Source organism: Myxine glutinosa, chromosome 6, assembly GCF_964187855.1.
Source record: "Myxine glutinosa chromosome 6, kmMyxGlut1.1, whole genome shotgun sequence".
NCBI lineage: Eukaryota > Metazoa > Chordata > Myxini > Myxiniformes > Myxinidae > Myxine > Myxine glutinosa.
Window position 1 is genome coordinate 154,926,883 of NC_136266.1, and position 13,869 is coordinate 154,940,751.

General features: G+C 47.7%; 1 protein-coding gene across 6 annotated transcripts in view; it reads left to right on the top strand.

Annotated features, from left to right (window-relative positions):
- The first annotated feature begins 5,928 nt into the window (after positions 1–5,928).
- The window catches only part of FBXO31 (F-box protein 31), a 34,825-nt gene continuing 26,884 nt past the window's right edge, over positions 5,929–13,869 (top strand). For 3 of the 6 annotated variants that reach the window (XM_078780796.1, XM_068118775.2, XM_078780795.1), the window contains exon 1: positions 5,929–6,215. In XM_078780796.1, coding sequence (XP_078636922.1) covers positions 6,044–6,215 — 172 coding nt within the window. In that variant the 5' untranslated portion in view covers positions 5,929–6,043. The remainder of the gene's footprint in view (positions 6,216–13,869) is intronic. The other 3 variants (XM_078780799.1, XM_078780798.1, XM_078780797.1) reach the window with 1 other exon arrangement.

The window sequence follows — 13,869 nt, forward strand, 5'->3', positions numbered from 1 at the left end:
TTTGCTGCCAAAAGTGTCAAAAGGCGATTTCGAATACTACGGAGGCCTTTTTCTGCCAAAAGTGTCAAAAGGCGATTTCAAATACTACGGAGGCCTTTTCCCGTCAGAATTGTCAGATTTTGAATCGCGAAACACCGGAATGCTTGGGAAAGCCCTCTGATGGCGTTAATGGATTCCCCATGGTCAACGCAGACTCCGGCCATGACCGCAAAACTGCTACTGGCGTAGGATCCACCCGCGAGACTGGTCCGACCCATTCGGGGGGCTCAGTCCCGCTCCCAGCAGCCTCGTCTGGCCTGGCTCAAGCCCTTATTCCCCTCATGGTCGAAGGCCATTGTGTTCGGGCCTTGGTGGATACAGGGTCTACGGATAGTTTTATCGACCAGCGACTTGTGCTCAGGCATGGATGGCGGATCTGGAGGTCTACGAGACGGATCTTCATGGCTTCCCAGGGGCTTCGACTCAGCACGAAGGGGGAATGCCGATTGAAACTCGTGCTAAAGGGACGGGTTTTCCCTGATGTACACCTTATGGTTTTACCCGCATTATGTGCTGATATTCTGTTAGGACACGATTTTCTTAAGCTGCATGGACATCTGGTAATGGAGTTTGGTGGGCCTGACACGCTTGTTGTGGGGGCGGACGACGCGCTTGCGGTGTGCGCCCTAGCGCAAATGGACATCCAGCCGCTTTCGCTGTTCCCCAATCTAACCTCCGACTGCACCCCTGTCGCGGTGAAATCACGGCGCTACTCTCGCGCAGACATGCAATTCATTGCGGACGAAACGGCTCAGCTCTTGAAAGACGGCATCATAGAACCTAGTAGGTCGCCGTGGCGCGCCCAGGTCTTGGTGGTGCGCAGCGAGGCCCATCGCAGACGCATGGTAATCGACTATTCCCAAACGATTAACCGCTTTACACAGCTGGATGCCTACCCCCTTCCGGGGATGGACGCGCTAGTGCAACAGGTGTCCCAGTATTCGGTCTATAGCACTCTCGATCTCCGTAGTGCGTACCACCAGATCCCTATCTCTAGGGCGGATCGTATCTATACCGCATTTGAGTCGGGGCAGCGGTTGTACCAATTTACGCGATTGACTTTTGGGGTAACGAACGGGGTCGCTTGTTTCCAGAGGGCCATGGATGACCTCGTTGCGCGGGAGCACTTAACCGATGTTTTCGTCTACCTCGATAATCTTACGGTTTGTGGATATGACCAAGGGCACCATGATGCTAATCTGAAGCGCTTCCTTGAGGTCGCGCAGCGGTATCACTTAACTATGAACGAGGATAAGTGCCAATACTCCCTACGCACGATAGATCTTCTGGGGTACACCGTGACCCATGGCTCTGTCGCTCCGGATAAGGAGCGTCTGCGACCTTTGCTCGACATGGCCCCCCCCTGTGATCGGGCGTCCCTGAAGCGCGCCCTTGGGCTGTTCGCCCATTACTCCAAATGGGTGCAAAGTTTCGCCGCGAAATTTCGCCCCCTCGTGGCCTGCGACACCTTCCCCCTGAGTCCGGCCGCATTGGCGGCCTTTGAAGGCCTTAAGGCCGACATCGCCCGAGCCGCCGTGGCGACAATCGACGAGAGCGGCTCGTTCGTCCTCAAAAGTGACGCCTCGGATCAGGCCATCGCGGCGACCCTCTCCCAAGGGGGGCGTCCCGTGGCTTTCTTTTCACGGACTCTTACCACCGCTGAGCGGAGACACTCGTCCGTTGAAAAGGAAGCGTATGCGATCGTCGAGTCTATTCGGCGATGACGCCCGTACTTACTCGGGCGGAGCTTCCAAATCATCACGGACCAGCAAAGCGTTGCGTTCATGTACGACACCTTATACGCCCAGCGCATTAAGAATGAGAAAATCACTCGCTGGCGTATCGAACTCGCCGACTTCTGTTACACCATCAAATATCGCCCGGGGAAGGATAACCAGGCCGCCGATGCCTTATCACGACCGGCTACATGTGCGGGTATCACCTCTTTGGAGGGCCTACGGGTGCTGCATGCCACTGCGGGCCATCCCGGCGTAACGCGTTTCGCTCATTTTGTGCGGTGTGGGAATCTCCCATACTCGATTGACGATATCCGCCGTATCTGTCGCGACTGCGCTATCTGCGCGGAAATCAAACCGCGTTTCTATAACCCTCCCATGGGGACTCTGGTGAAGGCTACACGCCCGTGGGAACGCTTGGCGATGGATTTCAAGGGCCCATTGCCGGTGTCGAGCGGCTCTCGCTATCTGCTCACTATCGTTGATGAGTACTCGCGATTCCCCTTTGCTTATACGTGCGCGGACATGACTGCTGCCACGGTGATGCGGTGCTTACAGAACTTGTTCTCAATGTTCGGTTACCCGGCCTATGTCCATACCGACCGGGGTGCGGTCTTCTTGTCTCAGGAGGTGCGCGGCTATCTGCTCCAAAATAACATCGCTTCTAGTTACACCACGCCGTACAGACTCCAGGCTAATGGGCAGATCGAACGCTTCAACGGGATTATCTGGAGGGCCGTCATGCTCAACCTCCGGACCCTCGGCCGGGGCCTCGATAAATGGGCTTGGTCGCTACCTGCGGCGTTGAACTCGATCAGGGCTCTCCTGAGTATGGCAACCAACCAAACTCCCCACGAGCGACTTTTCCACCACCCCAGGAGCTCGGGGTGTATACGGTCTTTGCCCAGTTGGCTCGCTGGGCCCGGGCCGGCCTACCTTAAACGGGCGGTTCGCGCGAGCAAGTACGACCCCCTAGTGGACAAAGTGCAGATTCTCCAGGCTAATCCTGAGCATGCTCGTGTGATGACGACTGATCGCCGTGAGACTACTGTCTCCGTCCGTCACCTTGCCCCTTGCGGGGTCGCCGACCTAAGTAGGGAATCGGACGAACCGATCGAACCCATCTATGAGACTATGGCCTCTCCCGACGCTCCCATCGCCGAAAGTCTACCGACCCTCCCCTCGCCGAGACTACCTGGGCCCGACGACTTGGAGTTACCCCCTTCGTCACCCGACCCTGTTGGCGCCTCCGACGCCGGGGACACAGGGATACGTGATGCCGTACCCGGGGAATTTCGGACGCGTGCTGGCAGAGAAATTCGCCGCCCGGCCCGATACGGTTGGGTCGACTGATGTTCCACCCTGTTCGTGCTGATGCTCACTCGCTTCTAGCCGCACTGCCGTATAATTCTGACGGGGGGAGAATGTAGTGAAATCGTATTCGTACTGAACCCGGGGTGATGCTCGCTGCTCGTTGACACCGCTAGGGGCGTGACTATAAGACCCGCTGCTGCGGACGGTGCTCCGAGACTTCTCCTGTGACACGTTACATCTGGTAGACTCGCTAACGGTACGCCTGCATAGAATATTCAGCTTGCTTGCATTGAATGTTATGAATGGACCCATGTGATGTCACATCGTATACTTATTGTATTTCCTACTTTACAGGATGATGTTATGATCTAAATGCAATTAAACCAACCCGTTGGACTAAAGTTGTGTGGACCTGATTGGTTTTCCACAACAGTGGCCGCAATTGATATTATTATGGAGGCTTCCAGAGTTATGGCAGCGCCCGAAGGAAGGATTATATCAGAGCAGTGGCCGAGAAGGAGACCGCCATTCATGTGACTACAGTGACAAGTGGTCCAACCGTGATTGTTAGGAAAGTTAGAAAGAGTTGAAGCACTGAATGCCGCGGAGCAGCCGAGCCAAGATTCCTACACGGGATAACCGTGAACGCCACGTTCCTAAAGGCGTCCATGTAGTGAACTTTCCAACATGGATTAACCATGAACTCCACGTTCCTAAAGGCGTCCATGTAGTGAACTTTCCTACACAGACTAACCGTGAACTCCACGTTCCTAAAGGCGTCCAGGTAGTGAATATGTCCAGGTCTCAACACCCAACCATCATGAAACCTGGCTCTCAGCTCGGCCTCCCTAAAAAAGTGCTATAGATTTGCTTGACTTTGGATTTTTGATAACAACCCCTTAACCTTCATTCAAAAGAAACTAAAAGTAAAAGTCAGAGGTTGATGAGATGGAGTTTGGCTTTGCAGGAGTTCAACTTGGAAATTGAGCATGTAAAGGGCAGGGACAATGTCATTGCTGATGCTTTGTCCAGAGTGAATTCACTTTGGAAATCTCTGTAAGTTGTTCGAAGTTTTGTTGTTTTATTTTGGGAAATATTAATTATCGTTGCTCACGGGAATTGATGATTTGGGGGTGAGTTTTACTTTTGTTTGTTGGAGGAGTTTTGCCTGCAAAGAAAGTTTTCACTGTGTTCAAACTTTCTTTCTTGAGGGGGGGAAGTGTTACGGATTCGTCACTTCCGTTGTGGTGGTTTTCATCCTCTGTAAATATTTCTGATTCCATGTACTATTATTGTTTTCAAAAGGTTTATTGTTCATGAACTGTTTTCAAAAGGTAAAAAAGTTAATGTTAAAAGAAACAGGAAACCGGATCGGGAACCGGATGACGAAAAGGGAAAAGAGGGTGGAGCGAGTGAGTCGGACAAGGAGCCGAGCTACTTGCGGTCTGGAGCGAACGTTTTCGAGCAAGAGTCACGAGTGAACTTTTGGGTTCCCGGGAAAGGGATCCCTGCGACAGAGTTGTCATCGCTGTGACCGATCAACCTGCGTGTCAGGTTTTTGGTGGTGGATTCCAAGGAGAATTATCGCCGGGCCGTTACGTCTCAAGAGCGGGTCGTCGGCCATTTTGACTCGCGCGTCGAGCAAGGTCTTTGCTTCGTCAGCCGTTTTCACCGCTTTCAGACGTATCTTGCATGTGTGTGTGCACCGTGGCTTGAAGATTAATTTGCGGTTCGCCGACTGTGAGCCGTGAAAGTCCATACCCGAGGGTGTGATTTCCCAGTCGCCTTGAGGGCGCCTTTGTGCAGTTTTGGCTGTGTGACTGTACTTGCCATCCGCACGGGATTCTGGTCTCGATTGGACATCGTTCTGGCGATCGCTGGAGCGAATCAACGTTGGCTTGAAGCCGGGAATAAGAGACATTGGGGAATGTTCTTGGTTCACTCACTTGGAGCACAGTGAATTATATATTACGAAACTGATGGCACCATCATAGGACATATTGATTGTATTTGATTACTATTATTGTTGTACTGTTATTCTTGTGTGATCTTAATACAATATGTGTTTGTGAGTAACAATTGGGGTGGCTTCTCCATTGATCTTTGACATACAGAATAACACATTTTTCTGCAGTGACTCCTCTCGGGGCTCGGAGGTACACCGTGACCAGGGGGTCGGGGAGGAGCACGTAACAACACACACACACACACACACACACACACACACACACACACACACACACACACAAACATATACACATACATACACAAACACACACACATACAACATAAACACACATATATACATACATACACACACATATACACATACATACACACATATGTACATACACACATACACACACACACACACACACACACACACACACACACACACACACACACACACACACACATCATACACATGCATACACACATATATACACATACACACAAGCATATACACATAGCACATACACACACACACACATCTCTGTCTGTCATCGTATCGATATATAAGATGCAATTCCCGGCTGCTGGTTGCAGCATTGCATCATTATGTGTGTGTTTTTCCAGGTCATGTATTTATTACGTACGCATCTAGGTATCACGACAGATCATTAAAATTGAGAAAGTGAAGATTAGGGATGATAAGACTAGGAGAGATGAAGTGAAGACGAGCTGGGAGTAAAGGAAGGAAGATCAAGCACGTCCGCAGCAGCTTTGGGAGTGGTTGGGAGATGCGGTGGATCAAAGATTACCACATACAACATGTAGTGCGTACGTAATAAATATATGGCATCTGTATGACACCCATGCATAAAGAAGAATCCTCTCCAGCGCCAAAGTCAAGCCAATTGCATGACGTCATTGGGAAACCCGATGCGGAACTAATTGCAAGTCCCGGGAGACTTAAGCAGGACTGAAAGGGTAAAGGAGAGAAGGGAGCCACCATGGCGGCCGAGCAGGGAGATAGCGTTTCCTTTCTGCAGTTGCCGCCGGAGTTATTGTCCCGTATCTTGTACGAGTTACCCGGGCCGAGCCTCGCCACCGTGGCTTACACTTGCCGCATTCTCCGAGCTGCGGCCTCTTTGGACTCCGTGTGGAGACACCGTTGCTGGGCAGGTAGGAAATGTCGGATCTGTGTTCGAGTGCGGGCTTCAGATTCCTTGGTGGATTCGACATTTTTTATTGTTCAACAACGTCATCGAGGATAGAATGGAGGATTGATCCAAAATGAGAATTACCTCACATTTATTTGACAAGAAAGAGTAACTCAGTAACCTAAGTGAGTAATGACGGTTGTTGTTATTCAAATACTGTACCACTGGTGATTGCGTCTCCTGTTGTTAGCCAGTAGAGCGGATTGGTTCTGTGATGTTCAGCCACTGACTTCTATTTTGATTGGACGAGCGTGACTCACCACACGTCGTTTCAGAGGGATAGGCATCTTTGACCATTTCGGTGTCTTTTGGTTCCTTTGGGTCTTCGGAATATTTTGGGTCTTCAGAGTCTTTTCGATCCTCTGGGCCTTCAAGGGTATTTTGGGTCTTTGGGGTGTTTTGGGTCTTCAGGGGTTTTTGGGTCTTAAGGGTATTTTGGTTCCTCTGGGTCTGCAGGGTCTTTTTGAGCCTCAGGGCCTTCAAGGGTATTTGGGGTCTTGGTGGTCTTAAGGGTCTTGGGGGACTTAAAGTGTCGTCAAAGGTCTGAGGGGTCTCAGCAACCTAAATGTAATTAAGAGGGTATCTATATAATAATAGCGTAAGGACTCGACTTTGTTATCCCTTTTACGCCGCACCCAGTGACCCGATGCCCACGGCACGAATGGATTTACGATCTACGAACCGCGCTCTTTGTTTATCACGTACAGCCATACTCGAAAAATCTGAATTAGCCGACGTTGGGGCCCAAAAGCATCCGATTAACTGCCGATACGACGCCATCTTACGACGCCATCGTATTGGCGTCTGCTGGGCGAAGGCGAAGCAAGCCGTCCGCTGATTGGACAGGCGAAGGCGAAAGCAAGCCGTCCACTGAGTGGACAATCCAGAGCATGCATTTGTGCCGGTGTCGGCGATCGTTGTTCATATACGCACTCTTCATTCTCATCTTTCTTCCTAACTCCTACTCGGACAAGCAAATCCCCTATGCCATCCATAATGGTACACTCTATCCATACACCACATCCTCCCTTCCGTGGATGTTCCACGGGTTTCGGCTAGTTAATTTTATTTTTAGAAGAATAAGACGTTTTGGTCGCATATAAACGTACAGACAAACATACATAACCATATACATTTGCTCTATTATAATAAGATAGTGGATCGGGCGCGAACGAGGAAAAGACCGGCTGCCATCTTGGAGCTCCCATGAAACCTGCAATCTACGTGTATCGGACTCGTGTGATGGTCACTGGCCACCATGTTGGAACTCCCATGAAGCCTGCAATCCACACGAGACACGCATTTTTAGCTCGCTTGGTCTGGTGAGCTTATGGATTGAGCAGTGTCCGTAGGTCAGTCAGTGAGAGTCACTTCAGTCATTATCGCTTGAACCAAACACGATTTCGATGAAACTTGGCCATAAGCTTCATATCTGATGCCTAACTAAGGTGTATTGACTGCATAAAAATTTGCAATTTTTAGTGGGGTCTGTAGGGGTTTTTTGACCCCCACCCTCCATCCCCAAAATAGGTTTTTGCTCTCTTCTCCGAAACTACACACACAATTTCAATGAAACTTGACCACAACCTTCATCGCCCATGGTGTACCAAAGTTTATTCACGGCTTTAAAAATATCAGGGTCTAAGGGGATCTGCGGGGGGTTCGAGTGACTGTTGCTCCTGATCCTGGTGAGCTTCAGGACTCGTGGTCCTATTTTCTAATATGTTTTCTGCTGGCATTCATCTATATATTCATGTAGTGGCAGTTTTGTGTCCGTCTGTCACGTTATGTCATTACGTATATGATGTAATTGTTACAAAAATTGTTACAAACAAACAAAGCGATTGTTAAAATGACCATCAAATATCGAAAGCATAGATGTTACGTGTCTTCCAACGACACAGTATGTATCGGCCTTCGGCTTCATGCCTCACCTTCGGGCCGCTTCGGACAAATTAAGTCCAGGTTTGTCAATACAGTAGTATCGTTTTCGTAATAATAATAATAATAATAATAATAATAATAATATAGTCAATATAACCATAACACTTTAATCCCAATGTCGTGAATGCAAAGTTAATGGGTTGAAGCGGTGTATGGTTCATGGATCAATGATAAGTGGTGTACGGTACTAATAACCACGGAAGCAAGGAATTAGCCTCAGTTTTTTTATTTATAGTAATATCCTTTTCGTAATAATGATAACGTAATGTTAATATTATAGTAAATCTAATCATAACACTAATCCCTTCGTAGTGACTGCAAACTTACTGGAGGTTAAAATACATCATCTTCTATATATTAAAGTAGCGGCAGTTTTGTGTCCGTCACGCTACGTCATTACGCTTATGATGTCATTACAGCGCACGACGCCTCATTTCACTGACCGCCATTTTAATCTGAACACGTCATTGAACCTGTCATATATCACAATCGCCATGCTCTACCTTTGTTCTATTTAAATTTTAAATGGACTAAAATACTTTAAATGCACCTTTTATAGATCACTAATATATACATTACAACAAATGCAGGCTATATGTAAAAATAGAATTACCAGGGGTTCCATTGTAATTGTAGCTTGTTCTTTCTTTCTCTATCTTCATATATCTGTCCATGGAGAAGTGAAGTTTTGCAGAAAATTTTCTGGAAGGTTCACTTGGCTGCGCCTGGATGGGTTTGAGGGTTGAGGAGGAGCAGCTGAAACCCGAATCCTATCCAGGTTCCTCCTGATGACTCCATCTTTGCTCTTTACTTCTTCTGGTTCCTTCTGATGACTCCAATGCAGTATTTGGTTTTCTGTTTCATCCTCATTACCTCCACCACTGAAGGTGGATGGAGGTTATGTTTTCACCCCTGTCTGTTTGTTTGTGAACAAGATATCTCAAAAAGTTGTGGATGGATTCGGACAAAATTTGGTGGAAATGTTAGGTATGTGCCAAGAACGAATGGCTTGGATTTTGGTGAAGACCCGGATGTGGATCCGCGAATTTTTAATCAAAATAAAGACCAATTACTGCACTGTAGTCCGAAGAAGGAAGCCACGCACAATACCATTGTACACTGATTCGTGTGGTACACACAACATTCATACAAATGACAAAGCTGTCGTATCCGTCTTCCATCAGTAAAGTCATCGATGATGGACGTGTTTTTGAAGAATATGCATAATTAAATAATAGCTAGCAATTGCCTGGTGTTGGCTTAGCGGTTAGGGTGCTGGCTTGGGATCCGAGGATCCTGGGTTCGAATCCCGGTTGATCGCTGAATTAACGCCAGGGGGGTTGACTCAGCCTGTCATCCTTCCGAGGTCGGCAAATCGAGTACCAGCTTGCTGGGATGAATGATCCCGGCGTGTTTAGAATAGGTACACCGTATCCCTGCGCATCTTAAGAGGCGACTAAGGGTTGGCGTCAGGAAGGGCATCCAGCCATAAAAACATTGCCTCAAACAGGGAACCATGATTGTCATGGGGCCCGCAAGGCTAACCGTCGCTATAGCAGGGAAAATGGCCTTAAAACGATCATTCATTCAATTGCCAATGTTTTCTATTTATCTGTTGTGAAAGTACTTTTTGAAAACATTTTTCATCAGTTCTTGATATTATATATCTATATATATATATATATATATATATATATATATATATATATATATATATATATATATATATATATATATATATATATATATACACACACACACAGACTTGGCATTTAATATGGAATATTTTTTTTGTGGGGGTGAACTTACTTTTCAAGGTGACTTAGAACCAAAAGTTCATTGGAATTATGTTGAAATTATTCTCGATTTTGTTAATGTGACTGTTAAAAGAAACAAAAACCAGATTTGACATTTCGAAGCAAATAAATTGATCCTTGAAAGTGATGTAAACTGATATCGAACTCAATTCATGGACAGTACTGTGTTAAACTTCTGTACGTTTTCCAGAAGTATCTCTTTATTTTGCACATTAGCCAAATTTTTTTTCAACAAAAACAAAAGCTAAATTATGACTGGGATTACGGACAGTAAAATTACAGTTCAGTACTTCGTGTAACCCCCACGAGCATTCAGGAGAGCACGTACACGTCGAGGCATGCTGTTCACGAGATTTGCCAAGGTTTGGACAGGAATCGCTTGCCATGCAGTGACAATAGTCTGCTGCAATTCACGCACAGAGGTAGGCTGCTGGTCCAAGTGGTCGATTTGTCGCGTTAATTCTGCCCACAAGTTCTCTATCGGATTCATATCCGGGGACATGGCAGGCCACTCCATATGCTCTACACCACGGTCAGCAAGAAAGTGTTGGATCATGCGAGCACGATGAGGCCGTGCATTGTCATCTTGGAAGACAAAGTTTCCTCTAAAGGCTGCACGAACAAATGGAAGCAATGTTTCTTCCAGAATGGCCCTGTACTTGAACTGGTTCAGGTTTCCATTCAGAACAACCAGGTCAGTTTTGCCCCCTGCATGAAAAGCAGCACAAGCGGTCACCCCACCACCTCCAGCTCGGACTCTTGGCACGATACAATCTTCGTTGTGGGCTTCATGCTCTTGTCTGCGCACTCGGACGTGGCCATCTTGAAGATAGACCAGAAATCTAGACTCGTCACTGAAGGTCACGTGATTCCAGTGTCCTGGCTGCCATTGACGGTGCTCTGGCCCACTGCAATCGGCGCTGGCTGTGTTGTCTGGTCAGGCGTGGCTTTCTCAGGGGATGCCTGGCACGATAGCCTGCTTGAACCAGTCGTTGGTTGACTAGCCTTCTGGATACAGGCACATTTGTCAGTTGCTGCCACTCAGCCCTAAGCCGATTAGCTGACTTGGTACGGCCATTGCAGACTAACCGGTGCAGCTGGCGATCATCTCTCCTTGTGGTTCTGTGTGGACGTCCTGGCCTCGGTATTGGAGTAGGGACACCCCTCTGAGCATTTCGTTTCAGGATCTTTGACACCTGACCTTGAGTGATGCCATACTGCCGAGCAATAGCACGCTGTTTCATGCCAGAATTTCGTAAAGCCACCACTCCATGACAAACAGCATTGTCAAGTTGACGGACCATCTGTAGAGGAAGCGGCAATAACTTTTGTAGACGTGCAGCAGTTGTTTTCCACTAATACAGAACGCAACAACCCTTATATACCCGATTGTGAAGCCAATTGTCAAATGTACCTGTCCTTACATTTTGTCACGCCACCTGTGATATAATCCTGTTATTGACTTCTTGCTGCGACAGACAATCGGTGACATGGTTCTTTCAACAAAGACATCACCAAAGGGTAAAAGAAACTCATCAGATTGATATACTGAGTTCAGAAAGGAAACCCAAGTCAAGAAAAAAAATTTTTTTTAATATTAAATGCCAAGTCTGTATATGAGTGCTCTGAGGGCATGCTCAGTCGCATTGGCTGCAGGAAGTTACAAGTGGCGGCATGATCAGGTGCTGACGGTGGTCGTGCAGATGGTGCAACAAGAGGTGCTGAGATTGAGAGAGAGAAAAGTGGAGAAGGAGACCGATGGGGGAGAGGTGTTGTTTGTCAAAGAGGGCCAAGTGGAAAGAGGAGGAGGAGGAGGAGGAGGAGGAGGAGGAGGTGGAAAGCAAGAGGGCTGTCAGATGCTTGTGCTTGGCAGGTGGTGGCAGACCTAATGCCACAATTGGTATTCCCAGAGGAGATCTGTGTGACAAGGTTGTGGCCTGACAGTCATCTGGTCAGGTGCAACAAGACAGGTCATCTTAAGGGAATTGTCTGTACCTTGGGAAGAGAACATGGAGGAGGTGCACGAGAGGAAGAGAGGAAAGTACAGTGAGCTGGGGGCAGAGTGTCGGGAGAAGGGTTGGCGAGTTTCTTGTCAGCCATTTGAGGTGGGGTGTAGAGGGTATATTGGCAATTCCTTTTCTGCATTTATTGCTCGGGTTGGAGTGTGTGGGACAAAGAAAGAGGATGTGTGACAATGTGGCCCAGGTTGCCTTGAAAGGCTAATTTTGGATATGGAGGCACGTCAAATTGTGTAGGTTGAGGTTGTGGGTGGTGGTTCATTTCAGCCTAAAGGGGTAGTGACTGAGCGTGGAAGAGAAATGGAGGTGTGTGTGTGGTTGCGTTGCGTTGCAGGAGTGGGTGTGGTTTTGCATGAATGTATTTTTGCTTGAGTGGTGCATGTTGTAAGGGTAGGTGATCGGTTGTTTCGGTGTGATTTTTTTGTGTGTGAGTGAGTTGGTGAGGGGCTGTGGATTCTGGGAGTGGAGGTGGTTTTGTTGTTGTAGTCTGTGTTCTCACTGGCTGGGGGTGGGGGTATGTACGCATCCAGGTGTAGCTGCTGCATGTGGAGGCAGGAGGCGTATGTGCCCCTGCTGGCCTTTTTGCCATCTTTCAACTTTGCTTTTGGTGGGAAGTGTCGGGATTTGTGATGATACACCATCGACTTCGCTCTAGTTACCGTATTTACTGGTGTATTAACCGCACCCATTACTTTTGACCTTTTTGCCGATAAAGTGCGGTTATACACCGGAAAATACGGTGAACTTGCTGCGGGCCGGTTTGATGCATAGTGACTTGGTAATTTAAACGATACATGTGCAGACAAGTAATGTAACTAATCATTCCGACTGTTTTACAGCAGACATATAAATGATTGCAACATAACTAAACATCTTGATTCTTGATAGTAACGAAACAAAACGAACATAGGAAATCACATAGGTTTTAATGTATGTGTTTTCCTATGTCATAATACGAATAGCAATTTAAATGCAATTTACGTCATGCAAAGTCCCTGGTGTTGGGCTAGCGGCTAGGGTGCCGGCTTAGGATCCTAGGATCCTGGGTTCGAATCCCGGTCGATCGCTGAATTAACGCCAGGGGGGTTGACAGCCTGTCATCCTTCCGAGGTCGGCAAATTGAGTACCAGTTCACTGGTAATTCCCTGCTTGTCGTTAAAGGCGGCAAAAAGGGTTGGTGTCAGGAAGGGCATCCGGCCGTAAAACATTGCTTCAAAAAGGGGACCGAAAAACAACAACAACCACAGTTCCCGAAAAAGGCCAACCCCCGCTTGCGGGGAAAAAATGGCCTCTAAAGGTGTTTTTTTTTTTTTTTACGTCATGCAACTTGTGAGATTGCTTCCGTTTGATGAGGATGACCATGTTGGATGGAATACTTGTTGTTGCTGTCTTAAAGTTGTTTTCTAGTTCAGTGATAATAGCTACATAAAATGTTGAGGTATCTGTCCCGTGTCCCAACGATAAAGAGTACGGTAAACAGGGGTGGAGGGGTTCATGGCAAAACTCCTCCATTTTTACCCTAAATGGCCCTAAAAGGTGCAAGGTACTGGTAGGATGGCCTAGAGGTATGCGCACACTCACCTCGAAGATGTCTAGCCTGAGTTTGAATCCCGATCCAGCTATAAACTGTCATCCCAGTGATTCATAGGCAGGGTGATTCGTCAATGTGTCCCTCGGTTGGACATTAAAGTGGACGTCCAGTCTGCAGACAGTTGGTTTATGTTAAAGACCCCACAGTGTCCTTCGCGAAGAGTAGGCGAGCTGTCGGTGGCACACAACAAATTCCTGCCCTAACTGCTGCTGGGAAGGCAATAACAAACCTCCGAGAATAACCCTT